Genomic DNA, 18,816 nt, shown 5'->3' on the forward strand with positions numbered 1-18,816 from the left:
TAGTAAGTTCCAAGCACCTATATCCAATTTCATGTACATGGATTGAAATTGTTTAGCATGACATTATTTATGAATCCCATTAAAAAAAAATTATCACTTTTAAAAACGACTCACTGGCCGTATGGGGGTTGCAGCATCCGCATAACTTCGCCTCCTCATCGCAGGCATAGGGCTTGACGGTACAGCACACTGGAGTCTGACTGCAACACACTGCAGAGTTGTTCAGCACTACAGCCACTGGAGGCTTGAAGGGGAGTTTAAGGCTCGCCTGTACAATGGTAAACAATTATGGTAGAAATGTAAGTAGAACATTTTGGTTGGCTAAGAGATACATCATTCCAAAGGATAAAATTAATTTCTAATACAGAGTAAGACTGCATATCAAAGTTCAAAGTTTAGTAGTCACGTACCTAGTCATACACGGTATAACTCGCAGTGAAATGCTTTTTTTAAGTGCTCTGTCCGTGGCCGAGGAGACGTATAGGGAAACGGATGCAGATTAATGAATAAATAAATATGTCACAATGAATGAAGAGGGAATGTATAATATGCATACATACAATGACTGTTTGTGTTTAAAGTCTAATCCCTGATGATTTGATTGCTAAGCATAATTCATTGCACAGCAAAAGCCTGAAAAATAGAATCATACCTGGGCATCACACAACTGGAAATAATGGAAATAAAAACCGAAAAGAGCACAAATAGCTAAATAATAAAACATATATTAATATACAGATACATATTTCACCTGCCTTGAACCAAATGTAGTAGACATTTCTCTGGTGATTTTTTTTTTGTTCTGCCCCCCCAAGCTCAGTTTATCATATACTAACAATTCAAGCTATTCAGTGTTAAGAATGCAATTGATATTTTCCATTGAGTTTATAGGCTTTTGCTTAGGTAACATTATTTGAATGTAATTTATTGTAGTGGTCTTCAAAGGCCTGTAAAAATGCTCAGTGCAATATCAGGTGAATAAACAAAACTAAACATAAAAAAACTCTGCTACCAAAAACAAATACAAAAATTTCACAACCTGGTCTCCTGCAGTCTTTCTTAAGTATTTAACACCTCTGACAAGATGAAACTTTTCCACTTAAATCAGTGGACAGACTATTTTTCACAACATTGATTCATGTCACAAGATGCATGAAATAGGAAGGACAACTACAAGATTTGTCCAATGAATAACCAAAACATTTACTCATCAGACAATAAAAAAAAAAAATTAAACTCCACAAAAACTTCATCTTAATTGAAAATTAATACTTTCTTTTGTTAAAGACTGAGTTTCAACAACTGGAAATTTGCAAATGACATTGACAAAGAAATGACAGCACCTTACATATTTTTTCCTGTCTTCCTTTTTGAGCATTAAAGAACCATTAACATGCACACTTTGAACTTGGTGCGAAGACATTTTGAGCACTGAAGTAGACAAAGCTTTTAAACAATGTATTTCAGAAAAAAAATAGTATCCTCTACTCCACAGTCATAATGTTGAGTGACCATTTTCATGTAGTGGTCAGTGGCCATTGGCATTACATCGCTAATGGTAGAACTGGTTTCAGATCAATGGTTCAACATCCTTTCCTATATTCATCTTCAGTCACTCTTAGGTGTGCGTTATGTTTTGATTGGGGAAAAAAAAAATCAGACACATTCGCTTTTCCAAAAGACTTTGCATATGACCGTAACCAGACAAGAAATCGAATTTAAAAGATAAAAATCTTTTCCACCCACATTTTGGCCTTTTATTTGCAGTGCAATGATAACTGCATGTTTCCTTGGAGGTAACCATGGTTAACAGAAGAAAACTTCGAACACCATGACCCTTTTAAAGCAACCAGTCTGCTCTTCTAATCAGCATGACAGAGTGATACTGGCTGCCTTGTCTTCATTAACACTTTTTCTTGAGCTAAAGAGACCATCACTTAAATTGTGTTAGCAGGCCATCTTTGGCAGGGCTGACATGCAGTGGCTGAAATGCAGTAATTTTTGTGATTAAGTACATTTTCATGGCAAGGAATGACTTTGCAATTAATTGCAATTCATCTGCTCTCATTTCAGTTTAGAGTTAATGCAAATTGTTACCATAAAAACTGAAGCAGGAAACTTTGTGAAAACCAAAATTTGTGCTAGTCTCAAAACTTTTGGCCATGACTGTACAAAGGAAGCATTTACCAGTGTTCAGCAGTAGTGCCTGGATCGCACTCTCAAAGTCCCCAGCAATTCTAAATTGACAAAATTCATGATGTTTGCAGTTTAATATGAAATATGAATATATGAAATGTTAAATCTTTAAAAATAATTGGTTTAACTTGAATTACTAATAGCAATTGCAAACTGAGAACAAAAACACCTTACTATCTTTTCTCATTGGAACTGCATATAAAAACAAAATTAGACCTCTTTTTATTTAATTATTTTTTTAATAAATGAACACCGTTCCTGGGACTGGTTGTAGAAACATAAGGTTGACTTTATTTCAGTGGTATTCAAAATGTTAAAGTTCTCCACATAACTGGATTTCACATGGACAGGAATGGTACTCTGACAAAGAAGTATCAGAGAAATTCAACAAATAAAGAGACCTACAGCAACATCAATAACAAAAATATTTACCTTGAAGCACAGAAAGTCACTGCTTAACCCACATGGTAATTGGGTTACACACCAGTTAACCTTCAGACCCAGACTGGTCCAATCAACCCTGATTTATTCCTTAAATTTTTAAAATACACTGAAAATATATGGCTCTCACTTTCCACCTACCTGCGAGTTTCCTTTTCATAGAGACAACAATTCAGCCTAATTCAGTAGCCCCCAATCCACACACACTCTTTAGCGTGCTAATACTGCAGGCTGCGTCTCTATAGTTATCAGGTGCTTCTCATTCATAAGTTACATTTGTAACCTGGCCTCCTCCTTTCAGACAGCTGCAGTAGAAGTATGAATCATTGCATCTCTGGCCCTGGTGCCCGTATGATGCTCATCTCACCTGTCTCCAACGCTCGAGCTCTGCACCGGGTGAAAAGCACATCAAATAGAACACACACTACATCAGACTAAAGCTTCAAGTTTCTAAGTGTAGCATAATCAGAAATATTCAAGTCAGAACTTCATCCCCAAATCCCACATTTTTAAACAGACCAGCAGTATATTAAAAGCTTAAAAAAACCCCCAGAAACCCTAATTACCAGATTTAGATGTTCTTAGTACAAAAGCATGGTCTTAAGCATGTGGCAACCCTTGAATCAAATGGAAAACCCGTATGTTCATATCCACGTAATCCACTTAACTAAACTAAGTTCTTGGGTAATGCCCTATAATGAAAAAAAAACTGAAACGGTAGTCTTGGCTCAGACCCTTTTATGGAAACCCCTAGAACAATTTTCACCAAGATAACACAGAGCAACTGATATATTCAGCTATGTTTGTTTCAAGGGGAAAATGGTTAATACTTCTTTCATGGGTATAAACACCTTCTTTTCCTCTCCTGTGTTTAGAATATAAAGGAATGCAGATATGTTGCACATATTCTCACCCAGTGTAATCCTGGCCATATAGAGCAGGAATCATAAATTGCTACTGAAAACAAATACAAAATGCACCATTTTACAACTTTCTATAATTAAATATTACTATATTTGATAAATCAACCTTAGACTCCTAGTGAAAATATCAGATTTCTTTTGGAAACATTACATATTAACAGACCAAAATGAAAACGGCTGTGACCAGCGGTTCAGTTTTTGGTATTACAGCAAAAGGCGCTTTTGGACAGCAACACTCATTCATTCATTCATTCATTCATTCATTCATTCATTCATTCATTCATCTTCTAAACCACATAATCCAATTCGGGGTTGCGGGGGCTGGAGCCTGTCCCGGTTGCACACGGCACAAGGCAGGAACCATACCTGGACAGGGTGCCAGTCCATCACATACAACCTAATATGTGCAAAGCAAATGTTGGAGACTAAACTGGTTCACAATGGCATGACTGGGGAGGCTGTGTTCCTCCTTCTCTTTCCTTCTTTTTTGTTTTCTTTTTTTATTCGAGTACCAACAGCTCACTGGAAAATCCGTGGCTTTTAAAAAATAAAAACTAGGCTTCAGTTGAGGCCTGTGAAAGGAAGGTCCTAAAAGTGTTCATCACAGTCATCTACAGATAAATCTGTCTCTAAATAAGGCCCTAAAACATCTACATCTAAAACCAAGACGACGCTAGTCAGCAGATGAAGGCAAAGAACCATCAGCTGCTTGTGAGATGTAACGTCAACATAACTGAATTTAAATGAACACAGTCGATCATATAACTTATTGCTCACTATTGTGGTTCAGGTTCTCAGACATCCAAAAGGCCTGATCCATCCAGCATCAGCACACTGAGTTAAATATGCTAGAATAGATATGTGGGAACAGACAGCCTATATATCTCTATTTAATGTTTTAAGTTGTGGCACAGGACAGGTGAGAACTGAAACAGTACATTTTCTAGTTAGACCATTTGATCTCAACCTGGATTTTACAACTGATAAGAACATTCCGCAAAGCCTCACCACCAGTTCCTGTACTTCCTTCAACTGCGATCCAGAGGTGGATCGAGAGGTGACAGCTCCTAGGAAGTACTACCATCTCCTCACACAGAGGTGATGACATGTCCTCAGAAGAATCAGCTCTCCGCGATTCAAACACATGCATATGGTTTTTCCCATTGACCCAATTGGTTACCCTAGGATGGGCAAAAAATGATCAAACAGACTAACGCCATACTGAAACCATACTGAAGCTAAACAGTGCCAGGCCGCACTCCGGTTCTTGTTATTCTTAAAGTAGCTAAAGTCCAGTGATGCAATATGACAGGTGAATATCCCACGTAGCCAACATTCATACTCGAGCTTTCATAATGCAGCTGATTGGTTTTTCAGTGGTGGGACATGCACTCACATCAGCACTGGACCCCATCAAAATAAAGTGCGACTTTAAGAGCATGCTCTTGTACTACCGAGCTCCAAACTAGGCCCTAGAAGCGGGGAGGTCAAAACTTTGATCAGTGAACAAAATTTCAGCACGATAACGTGACTACACTTTAACATCCAAAAATAGTCTTACATAGCTGAAATATATTATTTTCTGCCAAAAAAGAATAAAGTTGTTCTATTTAGAGATATATATAGCTTTTCTTTACGCATTTTCAGGTTTAACGTCTATACAGAGCCTGTCTTCTTGACCACTCGCAGCTGGTTTTTAAAACCGACACGTCTTAAATTTAAAAAAAAAAAAAAAGCAGTCCAGTGTCATTTGGCACAGTTGAAGGTCTGGCTGTTAACACTGTCTGTGATGGCAGCTGAGGTGTTTGGCTCCTCCGCATTCGTGAGGCTGTTGTTGTTGTTGTTGTTGTTCTGGGCGATCTGCAGCCCGCGGCTGTTGGAGACGTCCTGCAGCTTCAGGGCCTCCAGCTTCTCCCACAGGTCCTCCCTCTCCTGCTCTTTCTTCTTCTCTCTGAGGACACAAGCGTGAGAAGGTTCGAATGGGAAGAAAGGTAGTTTGTTATAATATACTTGTATACCTGTTCTCGCTTTACGTAAACAAAAGTAAAGCATGCAGTGCAGAGGAAGAAGATTACTGATTTAGTTTGGCATTTTATTTTTACTTTCTCAGAGCAGCCTGTTTAGGAATCACCATCTTGGATTTCTTTACTCTGATGAGATATCAGTATTATTATTTACCAATGGCTAAAGTAATTTAGACTTTTTAATTGTAATGTCAGTTTTTTTCATGGTCATCCTCTTTTGTTTGGTGTACACAGAACCAGCAGGTTGACACCCATCGCTTTATACAATTTAACATTACCTGGACCAGGGCTTCAATATATGTATAAAAAGAGAGTGTCTCTTTTCCCAAGAGTGGCAGAAAACACGCGTGTGCTCTAGCAGTGATATATTTTTGCAAATGCACTTCCTGTTATGTCATCTTGGAGAAAAGTCTCACCGTTGCCTGTCGGCTTTGTACGAGGCTGTAAGCTCGTCAAACAGCTTGCCGTTCATCTCCATCAGTGTTTTCAGCACGTTGTACACGAGAGCTACAATCGTCCTGCAAAAGTTGAGGATGATGAGGAAAAACACATTCTGCATGTTGGCTCACATCAGCTCAGAGTCAACTGGTGTGCATGCAGTACGTACTGGTTCCAGTGCTCCTTGGAAATCCTGTACAGGCTCCCGAACATGAGGGGCAGGATCTTGTCTATGTTTTCCTCAATGAGGCTCAGGATGTACTCGTTGTTCCAGAAGTACAGTGACCGTTCTGCTACCTGTGGAAGAGTCATTTTCTTGCATTACGATCTAAAGGATGCTGTCTTAGGGTGAAGCTACTGTCTTTGTAGCCTGCAGAGACTGAGATGGAGGGTGAAGTCCTCCAGCCGTAGGGCTGACTAGCTCAGGGCGACCATGACTGCTTCTTTTGCTGTACACTCAGGTTTGTATTATTAAAGATAAAAGTCCAATATAGGACAAAAGTCCCAGGTCTCAGTACAAGCCTAGGTTGTAGTTAGTAACTGGCTGCAGCCCTTCGCACAGAACATAAGAAACACAGGTTTAATAAAGATTTCTGATTTGTAAGAAAGTGAAACAATATTGAAACTAAGTAATGAAGGAGCTCATGTCTAATAGTGAAGCGTTTGAAACAATAAGAGAATTATTAAGCAATGCCGTTTAGATTTAATATAAACTTTAAAAATAAACTTTAAAATGGGAGAATGAGACATTTTTGGACTGACCATACCTGAAAATGAGGACTAGCCACACACTTAGAGATTTGTTTAAACAATGGTTCCTGGATCTTCTTAAACTGAGTAGGCTCAATAATGTCCAGAATCTCCTCGATTTCTCCCAAAAACATAACCTAAGCATGAGAACCAAGAACAACATTGTGAGTGAATGTATATGAACAAATGGACAATAGGGCATTTAATTATAGACAAGGAACAATATTATCTGATATTTTATGTTCGTAATATAGATCAGTACATAGAAAAGGGGTGTTAAATCTTTACAGGATACATACACTTGTCAAGTAAAGCCGGTTTTGCATTGTGTGATTCCAGCGGTCTATAGAAAGTTTGTTTTTCTGGTGATAATTTTATGGCATTGTGGGTTTTTGATTTTCTGCTTATGTGACTTATTTTTTGCCAAAATTTTTGCCAAAATTCCCTCTGCTGCCACAAATCCAGCCCACAAATGTCCTTCGAGTCCCACATACTTCATTTTGTTTTCACCATTTCTAGTTTGCGCATAGGTTGCGTGTAATTCCGGGCCAGCCCCTACTGGTTGTGTGTTGTAGCAGTGGTCACACTGAGATTTTGGAGCAAAATATCTGACACAGCCAGAATATAATCATAGGCCGTCTTTGGTCACAGAGGACCTAAATCGGCTGCCATGGAGCACAACATACAAGTTCAAGGACAGAAGATTTTAACTTGCGACTAAAGAAAACAATCTGCAACTGTTGTCTGTGACAGCATAACGGTCACGATCGCACAGTGTAAATCCAGCTCAGTACGCCAGTACACTTGATGAACGTCGAATCGTTTAGGTCATTTACTGGAATCATCTGTCTTACCTCTTTCTGGCTACAGGTCTTGGGCCAAAATTTCAGAAGCCCACGGACCACCTGCAGGAATACATACAAACCAAAGCACAGTGATGAGGGCGGCATTCTAAAGTGTTGCAAAGACCATAAAAACTAGTGCTCCTGCAAATGGAGTGCTTTAGGGCACTATTTCCCAGCCTTGACCCTGGAGCAGCCCCGTGTAGCTGACAGCTGACCCAACCCATCAGCTCATTTACAAGGTCAGTCAGCTGGCCAATTACTATTCTTGCGCCGGAGCAGGGAAAGCTCCGATAGGTGTAGTGGAGGGAACTCCGTCAGCAGGACTGGGAAAGACTGAAGAGGTGTATGCTGGGAGTCGTGTGCTACCGGCTCTGTGAGGGTGCTGTCCTTCTCCAGGAACTGAACCACACAATATGCCAGCTGCAGGAATCAGAAGAGGAGTACGACATGAGAACTTTAGACGACCAGTCTTTGTCATCATCTGTGTATGAATGATTTGGATTTATTTGTCCATTTATTCACTATGCCTACTTATAATACATTTGATAATTTAAAAAAGGCTTTGCTTTAAATGTGTCTGACTGTGGACTACACAGATAAAAGCCTCTTTAGAAAACATGCATTTTACTTGTGAGACTATGTATTCAAAAATACTTAGCTCATAATAATCTCAAATTTCAAGGTAACCATGACCTTTTACATGCAAAATCACTGGCACATTCATATGCAGGATGATTATTCATTTAGACTTGAATTACCAACATAAAGGTGTTCATAAACATGTAAATTACACCAAAATAATCTAATAAATAAGGAAATTATCCGACACTAAAATAATTTGTCACAAAAAATACCGTAATTACAATTTTTAAAAAGTACAGTTGTATGAATATTACTCTTAGGCATGGATGTACACCCAACATGCATTTTAATTTGAGTTCCACACTCATTCTTTTATATGAGAGCTAACCTATAGCAATGGCTCTTAGATTTGTACCTCAAAAGAAGCATTTGTTCAGTTTTAAATTTTTTTGAGATGTTGCAACGACTGCAACACATCACCTGATCCAACCCAGACTCAATGTCCCTACACGTCTAAATTCCTGATTCTGAGACTTGCAGCCCACAAGCAAATATCTGACAGACCAGACAGTGTTTGATAAATGCGGCATCAAGAGAGTCAGATTTCTCATCAAAATTGCAAATGAACCACTAGATGGTGTTATTGTCCAAAAATATCAGGTTAAATCAATGGCAGCCTGAGGTCCTTTCGGACAATGTCTAAACGTTAATAGGAATGTAGCATTGTGATGCTTGGAGACCAGGGTCATTCTGAATGGAGAAGACAGAGGCTTGCCCCTGTCCCTGCTCTTCTCACTGACACACTGCAGATGTGTAGAAAAGCAGTCAATATCAATCCATCAGCGTACTTTTTTTCTGGAATGTGACTTTTTCTGAAATAGATTTACTTGCCTCTCAAGTTACTGGATGGAAAGGGGAACGAAATACAATGAAATACAGGAGACTTTACAAGGCAGCTATCTTGGCTCCCTGCTGTTTGCTTTCTTTTTCTTTTTGTGTCATTCTCTGCCAAGGCCCCTGTGTAGTAGCATGCTCACCTGGGCATGTGTAGACTCACAGAATCTTTTCATCCATCAGAAAATCTGAAAACTGACTAGCTTCTAATCTGCTTAGTCATGCTGATGAACTCATAATTTATAATACAGTGTCTGTAAACAGTTTATCATGGGTCTTACACTTACATTTGGAAAATTGAATGCGTCAGAGCTGAATGTACATTTTTAGAAATCATACCAATGGTTTGCTATTAACTTACATGTACATGTCTTTGTGCGTGCGTGCGTGCGTGTGTTTGTGTTGCAGTACCTGTGCATGGAAAAGGGCCAGCCCTCTGGTTGTGTGCATGGGTATGAGCACCTTCATCAGAAACTGCTTGTGTTCGGCCTTCAGTGGCAGAGCAAATCCATTGATGATGCTGTGTCAAAGCAGAACAGGCATTTAAATCCACCAGAACACCCAGTCACTGGCCATCATACAGGTGGGAGGCACAGGTGTGAGGCAGGAAGCAGGTAATGCCCTTAGGAGGCTGCAGATTCCCACAGCACCGGAAGAGGAACACTGGGAGAGCCACGGTGCCAGCAGTCCCTTAGCAGTGTTGACCACTGGCTCGGCACTGTGGTGCTCAGGACTGATGCGCCTCTCCTGCTCGGCACTTTGGTGCTCAGGACCGGCGCGGCTCTAACGCTCGGCCGTGTGGTGCTCAGGAGCGGGCATGATTAGAGGAAAGTCTGGCATAATTACCGTTCTGTACCCGTCTTGGTGGTCTATGGCAACAAAGTCTGGCAATGACATTTCTATAACTAACAAAATATGAATAATTAATAGTCCATATTAATTAATTATTCAAATATTGATGAATAATTAATGATTAATTAGTGGAAAGCATGAACACATGATTGATCGAAAATTACTCATTTACAGGACAGACGCACACAGAGAAAGCTACCCTGGCAAGAAAGGGAGATAGATATGAATATTAAACTGAATATTAATCAGTGGTAAGATGTACTTTCTAAAAACAGGAATCCTATCAAGAGCATTTGTTAAAAACTGGTCATCAGTTTGGCAAACTTTCTCTGTTTCTTTGTCTTACAGCTGTATATAATGTAGATATAAAAATTTTGTTTAAGTAGGTGTAATTAAACATTTAAAATTCTTCACAATACAAAGAAGATACAGAATTGGAAGTAATGGCAGGTTGTTTAACCCCCCTTTTTAAGAATTGTCTCTAGCCTCTGGTCTGTTCATTTCAATCTAATCACTGTTCATTTTCAATCTAAGTTCTGAAAAAATAAATATAATAGAATATTATTAGAATATAATTTCATAGAGCCTCTTCCCTTTAGAACAGATCCGTGTCATGTGTGTTAGCGTATTACATTTAGGATACAAAAGATGCAAGTCAGAAAAAAATATCTGGGTCATGTGCAGGCTTAAGGGTTGGGGGGGGGGGGGGTCAGCACCAGGGGTGCACTCACCTCCCCAGTATCTCCAGAAGCTCAGCCACTCCATTGAAATGTTCGGTCTCATAAATGAACCTGGGGAGCAGATGTTTAGTATCGAACTACAGAATGGGTCCTACATTTACTCACATGAAAAAGAGTGACTTGGGGACAAATCAAAAATTTAAAATCAACATTTGAATGAATGACAGAATAAAAGAACCTGGCTGGCAGTAGTAAGGGTAGTAACAATCTGCAACTCTTTTTGGGCAGAGGGCTGGACGTGGTGTCTTTAGGGGAGGGGTAATTTGGGGCAGAGGGTTGAGGGTGGTGTCATTTGGGGGAGGGGCTATTTCTGGACAGAGGGTTGAGGGTAGTGTCATTTGGGGGAGGGACTAGTTTTGGACAAGGGGTGGGGATGGTGTCTGTGGGAGGGGCTATTTTTGGACAGGGGGTGGGGATGGTGTCTGTGGGAGGGGCTATTTTTGGACAGGAGGATGGGGATGGTGTCTGGGGGAGGGGCTATTTTTGGACAGAGGATGGGGTCGTGTCTGGGGGAGGGGCTATTTTTGGACAGAGAGTGGGGGTGGTATCTGGGGGAGGGGCTATTTTTGGACAGAGGTTTGTGGGTTGAGGGTGGGGTCTTAGGGGGTGGGGCTGTTTCAGGCAGAGGGGTGGGGGTGGTATGGAGCCTCTGTATTGCTGTGCCCACTCATTGACAGAAACCTCCGACACATGCTTCTATTTACAACCCTGCAACAGATGGTCTGGGTGGGCACAGTAATGCAGACATGAATGCAACTCCAGGCCACACAATGCAAACACATGAGAGAGAGAAATACAAAAGAGAAAGATGAAAAGAAAGAGATAGAAGCTTTGATAGAGACAAGAAGAGACAGAGAGAAAAACCAACAGTCACACGTACATGCTGGGAGGCTAGCAGCACAGAGATGGCTTCTGGTCCCTTGAGAGCAGCACCGTGTTTTGCCGGCATAAACATATTCACACGCTTCGCTCACGCTCGTAATGTGTGAACAAGCTTGCACTCTGGGAGCTGAGCATGCAACAAACCAGACGTAGTGGGGACACAAGTGCTCAACTGCGTGACTGAAAACGATGGCGGACTCTGAAGGGTGTTGGGCCCAGAGTTGTGTGACCATGGGTCATGTCACCTCTGGTGCCAAAGGTGTCAAAGCCTTTGGAGGCAGTGAACTTGTACCATAAAGGCTGATCATTTCAATACAGAGCTACAGTTCAACATTTCTACATTTAATAAGATCTGAGAGCAAATAGAAACATACTACACTTGTATTTAGATAGGAACCCCACATTTACTCAACTTGTGCGTTTCCACAGCAACAAGTGCCTGGTGTTGGGGGGGGGTGGGCATATGCCTGTTGGTAGTGGTGGTGGTGGCATTATGTATTTACTGAACTTGTTATTGGAGCATATATTATTACCGTAAGAAAATGTTGTTTATTTGTTTGCGGATAAAGGCACGCAAGCCCAGAAATTTTCCATAGATGCGATGCAGGATAGTTTTCAGGAAGTCTCTCTCCCGTGGGTCTTCACTGTCAAAGAGATCCAACAGCTGAGAGAGGGAGCGAGAGAATGACAGAGAGAGAAACAGAGTGTGTGTGTGTGAGAAAACAACATTTCTAAGTTATTTCCATGTAAGACCAATAAGACCAAAACTTGTGAACTTCAGTCTGTCCTATCAAGGCACTTGCAACACCATTTATCCCTGTTACATGGTGACATTCTCTAGGCAAGCAAAAAAGAAACTACACTTCTAAATCAATTCTCACATCTCATCTCCCTGATGCCATAAAATGTGTAAATCATAGCAGCCATATTTGCACTCTCCACTGTCCAAGTTCCCAGTGTGAGGCAGAGTTCCTGATCATTCTTAGCCTGTGCACTTACAATCCAATTTATTACAAACATCTATAGCCTACAAACTCCCCAGCCAATTTATTACAAAAATCAATCTTGCATTTACACTCAATGGTTTACACATCTTATAGGTTGATTTTATAAGTGTTGTTATTTTTATACGCGTTCAGTTACATCTGTTGCCAGTTTGTCAGCCACTCTCTACCCCATTCATCACTGGCCATGTGACTACAGAACCACTACTGACTGGATTTTATTCTCACAGCTGTGACACTGACATGATTATGGCATGGTAGCAGGTGTTGTGCTGGAATGAGTGGATCAGGGACAGCAGAGGCACTGTAGTTTTTAAAGCCCGTGTTTGGTTGAGAGTGATCTGCCACCCAACAATATCCAGCCAACAGTGGTCCGGTAGCGCGAAAATGACCACTGATGAAGCTGAAGGATACTGCCATCTTCCCTGCAGCTAAAGAATACTAGAAAACATGCAGTGTTTGTGGACCGTGTGTTAAAAGATGAGCCATAACTATACCAACAGAATTACAACTTAAAACCCAACACGGGCGTCATTGAAAAGCAACTGCTCAACTAACTGCTAACTCAACTGTGCTGTGTTGGTGAACTCCGAGTGGGTTCTGGGTCTATGATAGGAAATTCAGACAAACTCAAAATCAGTGACAATCAAAATCCAGACCACAGTACAGCATCCCGGCCTCGTTCAGAGCTGCTTTTTTTAAAACCGCTTCCCTACAATTGTCTTTCTTTACCTTCCTAACTCACTCTCACTAAGCCCCACCCCCGAACCATGCCATCCTCTCCCCTTCCTGCACAGGAAACAGAGGCGCGCTATTTAAAGACCTGGGGGGAAACCAACACTCATATCATGGCAACTGGTCCTCGTCACTTGCCGCTCTGTCCCTGCCCTGTACCAGCCAGGCCTGTGATCCCGGTGGTGACCGACTGTCTATTGTATCCAACGCTTAGTCCAAGGCTTGGTTAATAGTATTTCCCTCTACACATCTGAAATTTCCAATATAAAATCACTTTGACAAGCTAATGAAAAAAGAGTATTACATAAATTAAATTTAAGCAAATTGCTTCAGACTTAGAACTAGTCCTCAATTTCCATGATCTTCCCAAAGTAAGCAAACACTTGCATAACCGCAGTGAGTTTATGTGCGCATGACACACACCTGTAACACAAACTTTTGATCGATGTAACGCTTTGCAGTGCTCGGCTGGAAATCCGGGTTTTCCAGGAAACGGAGTAAAAACTCATATACCAGCTGCAAGAAAAGAAAATTTAGGCAACCAATAAATATAAAAACACAAATCAAGCAAAAGGAAAAAGTTGAGTCACTTCACAACTACGGCAATTAAATTACAACTGGAACCTGGAGTCGCAATGGCTACAAGATTGTATTCCAATTACTCTGTGAGCTGTCATACAAATGCTATACAAAGTAAAAGTGGTGGAATTAATAAGGTATACCAGCTGTCACCAAGCAGGATTTGTGCAATAGTCCCTCCTCAGTTACTTTTACAGGTGAAAAATTGGTCACGCATTACTTACATTTACATAGAATAGAGCCTATTACCCCAGACGTAATATGACTATCCATCGCTACATACCTGAATGTGTGGCCATGCGGCTTCCAAAGAGGGCTCATCTTCTTCTGGGTCGAAATCTGGGTTTTCACTGGGTGGCAGTGTTCTGAACAGGTTGGTACTAATCTGGGAATGATGAACATGACTTGCGTTAGCTCAGAGGACCTTGCCTCCTTCCCCAACACAGAAGGGGGACTGCAGGAAGCTGCATTGTTCTCATACACATTGGCAGCACTGATTTTTAAAAATGCATTTATTAAGCAATTCATTATTCTTTTTTTTTGCACTCTACGTAGCAGGCTGACACAGATCTCTCCCTTAGTAGTTGAATAAAAATAAATAAATAATAAAAAAAAGGGATTGGGTGAGTGTAGCTTAAGACAAATTCATAAATTTGCCAAAACAAAGTAAACTTAAACTGGCTTTAAGAAATCAAATTTAAAAAAAAAAATAAAATAAATCAACTGATCTCTGCAGGGTATTGCGCACTCAATACACACGTCACATCCTTGGAGAGGGACCAGTACACACACTTTACATAATGCTACATTATCTTTGAACGGTAAAAATGTGCACATTTAGGAAAGTCTTTAGATGGGAGGGATCAACTGTATTTTGTAAGACCAGCAGAATGAAATCGATAAAAGTTCAAAGAAGTAAAAACTCGACAAATCCAATAGACAGATTTGATATTATATATCTGATATGTCGGAGGCTTTGTGTGTTCATATTTTAAAATGAATAACTCTTACTTAATGGCCATTTTGACTGAAAATGTAATAAAAATCATCATAAATTTGTGCTGTTTGACTATGACGTTTGTGCAGATAGCTGAGAGGCCTTCTTTCATTTATACCAGGAAGAGGCAACACCTACTTACTTGGAACAACTTTCCTATTTTTTGCTTTTGAAACCATTTAAGTCAATGGATTTCTCAAATCACACCAATTTACAAACAGGAGTCACACATGCCATGCGGCAAAGTGTACCAAGGCTTTAACATATCTGAACGGCACATGTGTAGGAGCACATGCCACACACAGACACACAGCGGCGAGGGACCTGGATCGGTGGGCGTGTTTGAAAGAGGGTCATGCACTCGAGATTCTCTGTTTGACCCAGTGGCAGTAACAACACATGGTTTACTCAGCCTGACAATATTCCCTGGGGTTCTTTCCAACACAACACCAGGAGTGGCCAGCTCGCCTAAGCAGCACATACTAGTTTACCGACAGCTGTGAAATGTTTTTGCCTCTCAACAGCAATGGCAAAAAATCGTCTTAAGATCAATCAGTTCCAAAGAGACTTTCTGACCCATTGACATTTGTTTTACATTGATGGCAATGTGCTGCTAGCGCCCGTCTTCATGGGCTTCTGGTGGGTCATTGTGAGCATGTATTTATGAGATCAATGAAAAGTAAAACAGGCAAGGCACAGAATATACGTCTTCATGTGCAATCAGCTGGTTATGGGTAAATATGAGAATTCATTCATGCCAGTAGGTTTCTTATTAGTCTGGTACTGTATTCTCATAATATGGTGTGTGTTCTAAATAACTGTGGTATGAAGGAAAATAAACCTTCAAACCTTAACTATAATAGAATATGAAAGGATTGAAAATAAAGTCATATCACTTGCAAATGTGTTTATTACTGCAAAATTGAACCAGGAGACTTTAATTCTGGAAAATTTGCCAGCAGAGGATAAAATTTCAAAACTGAAAAATAAAACACCAAAATAGCCAAGGGATTTAGTTCTTTATTGGTTTTACTCCCTCCAAAGTGCTTTGATTAAAGCACCATGTTGAATCTAAGACACTGAGTGGAGCCATCTCAGGGAACGATGGCACAGGTGACAGCGTGGCTACCCTTTTGAACAGTGCGATGGACCATTGCTGGCTCTAGGCCTTTCTCCATTAACCCTGAAGCATTTAGTAACAGGCGATGTGTGGTCAGGCCTGAACTGGCATCTGTACTGCTATGCGCCTTTGGTAATTAGCCTGGCCTGTCTGCTCAAGCTGCCACCCAACATATTCCCAATTATGGCAATGTTTATATTCTTAGCTCATCTGAGGTTTTTGAAGTGTGGGTGCAGTCGTGGAATACTGCAATGCTCTCTCTGGTCACTCATTAGTGTCTTTCACTTGCAAAAGAAGTAAACATACTGCTTGGAGGGTAGTCTGATTCTTTGAACCATTGTAGTTTTCAAGCAACGCGCCTTCTTGAAATGTGGCTTAAAAACGGAAAGGTGGATTACTTTTCTGCAAAACACTAGCTATCGCTCTTTGCAGATTGTACCTAGCAGCAATACATGTAAAACCGCCACCATCCAGTTCATTGTGTATTCTTCAGTGCTTTGACACCGAGGCCATTTTTCTGCTGCAGGACATGTTAAATCAAGTGAAATTTATTTATATAGTGCTTTTTACAACAGTTGTTGCCACAAAGCAGCTTTACGAATGTCCGAGTCCAAGCCCCCCCAGCGAGCAAGCCAAAGGGCCACAGTGGCAAGAGACAACTCCCTGGGATGTGAGACATTAGAATACTTCTGAAACCGAGGTCATGCATCCAGCCCAAGGGCAGAGTTCTAGTGACAGACTACTAATACATGTAAAGGTTTGAGCAGATTTTGCAGAGTTGTGTTATTCCACAACACTGGCGCACTGGGTTTGATGTGTCCTGAACATTAAACGGGACTGTTATTCCGAGCTACCCCTTTGTGATGCTCTGCTGGAACGGACCCGTGTCTCATTGGGAAGGTGCTGTTCCTCTGCTTCTGTCTCCTCCAGCTACGCTCGAAACATTTCCCGCAGCATGAATCAAAACGCCAAAGGAGAGCGCTGCAACGCTCTGCTGACTGCCTTTAATCGTCTCTTGTCTTTTGGCGTCATGCGCATTTACAATAAAAGTTGCAAAGCTGTAATGTATAGGTGAACATGTCAAAGAGAAAAACAGACAAAAGAAACAGCCACATTAAAGCCCATTTGCAAGTGAGCCCATCATTTACTGCATGACACACTCACCATTAAATCTGGGGATCTGCAGTTATTTTGCAACATTTGTCAGGCCCTTGTCTGTAAATGCCCTTCTTTAGGGGCTTTCTTGCAGCTTCTTGGACTGACCTTGAAAAATGTTGCTATGACAGCTTTAGATTTACAGAGAGGTCTAAGAGAGGCTCACGTTCCCCTCAGCTGCTAAGCGGACAAACAACCCTGCCGTCAAGGTTTCAACTCACAAAGACAGTCATGGAATAACAATTCAGTGAAGGCTTGTGTCGATCAGAATTGCCCATATTCTCAGAGACACACAAGGGGAGATGCTACACACTGATTTAACACATGTAGATGTTCTACTTGATCTAGACAAAAATCAGAACAACCCGTTTTGACTGAGGGAAGATTTTTGGGGAAAAAAGGCATAAGGTCCTATGTAATTTGAAAAGCACTGTATGAGATGTCAAATTTTAAATGTGTAAGAAATGGGCTGATGCTTGGGGAAAATATTGTGAAATATTAACAATATCTGATACATACCTAGTGTTATTTAAAACATGAAGCAAATTTTCAAATAAGTGAATAAAAACAAACAAAAAATTAATTTTCCAATAAGCATTCCAATATTTCAATGAGCATGCTTGACTGACAGCCTACTGTCACAGATTTGCACAACTCAGACAGATCTGGAAAGAAAATGGTGCAAGCAGGGAAAATCAGAATCATACATCCTAAGTTAACGCAGCCCAATCTAACCCGTTTTCATACATATAGAATTAATTCACGATGCTGCAAGATCTTTGATGGATAAACATTTTAGGTCTGTATAGAACCTGTTACTCCAAGACAATCACTTCCAAGACATTTGGCTTTTGCTCACTAGATAGCTTTCTCCAACTAGGTTGCTCAGAGAAACCAGGAATGCAGAGTTTACGTAAAGTTTAAGTGTGGGAGGGGTTAAGCCACATTAATTTCTCCAATCAGAAAGATAAAGTTTACATAAGTTTAACCCAGTATTAGGACCTCTACTCTGGAGGGAAAACATTCTGGCAAATATCATTTACTGGACTTTGAAAAAGTATTCAAAGGACACACTTTGTATATGTACAATGTGTGCCCAAGAGAACAAGATTAATCTAAATCAGAAAAAAACACAAAGCTCTAGCTTTCCCTGTGGTGTTAAAATATGCCACTCACTTCAGATGCTCATTTGCCAGTTGAAGATATAAAGCCTGCTAAATGAAAATAAATTACTGAGCCACTTGGAGAACAAACCATCTGTTTTAAAACCTAATTTAGCTAATCGGAATGGAGTCGTTTCACAGTCCGCATGGTACGCTCAGTCTCCTCTCACCAATGCTTGCCAGTGCTTGTTTTTCATTAACACAGCAGTGACTTAGCCAAGCACTTCGTTCAGAGCTGGCGTACAGAAAGGTAAAGGCCTTCTACTGGGCAGTAGTTTGACTGTGTTGAATGAAGGGGCTCTATGGTTCAGATCACTCCCCGAGTTCCCAACCTCTCCACTGACCCATGCTGGATGGTGTAGTCTCATGATGTGAGGGGTGGGAGGTGGAGCTGACCGGCAGCTGATCCTGTGTGTAATTACTCACAGCGATTGGCGATCGTTCCTCTATCTTTGGGTGTAATTACTGTAGAGCGCATCTACAGTTCTGTTTGGTA

At 40.7% G+C, this 18,816-nt stretch overlaps 1 protein-coding gene across 1 annotated transcript in view; it reads right to left on the reverse strand.

Moving 5' to 3' along the window:
* Positions 1 to 2,464: 2,464 nt before the first annotated feature.
* Positions 2,465 to 18,816, reverse strand: part of ppp2r5a (protein phosphatase 2, regulatory subunit B', alpha isoform) — a 36,014-nt gene continuing 19,662 nt past the window's right edge. Inside the window, exons 3-13 of the mRNA XM_027015557.2 lie at positions 14,169 to 14,270; positions 13,730 to 13,822; positions 12,101 to 12,231; positions 10,677 to 10,736; positions 9,505 to 9,613; positions 7,984 to 8,037; positions 7,627 to 7,677; positions 6,790 to 6,909; positions 6,192 to 6,319; positions 6,001 to 6,102; positions 2,465 to 5,511 (exon numbers count right to left, since the gene is read on the reverse strand). Coding sequence (XP_026871358.2) covers positions 5,307 to 5,511; positions 6,001 to 6,102; positions 6,192 to 6,319; positions 6,790 to 6,909; positions 7,627 to 7,677; positions 7,984 to 8,037; positions 9,505 to 9,613; positions 10,677 to 10,736; positions 12,101 to 12,231; positions 13,730 to 13,822; positions 14,169 to 14,270 — 1,155 coding nt within the window. The 3' untranslated portion in view covers positions 2,465 to 5,306. The remainder of the gene's footprint in view (positions 5,512 to 6,000; positions 6,103 to 6,191; positions 6,320 to 6,789; positions 6,910 to 7,626; positions 7,678 to 7,983; positions 8,038 to 9,504; positions 9,614 to 10,676; positions 10,737 to 12,100; positions 12,232 to 13,729; positions 13,823 to 14,168; positions 14,271 to 18,816) is intronic.

This window comes from Electrophorus electricus, chromosome 3, assembly GCF_013358815.1.
Source record: "Electrophorus electricus isolate fEleEle1 chromosome 3, fEleEle1.pri, whole genome shotgun sequence".
Lineage (NCBI taxonomy): Eukaryota > Metazoa > Chordata > Actinopteri > Gymnotiformes > Gymnotidae > Electrophorus > Electrophorus electricus.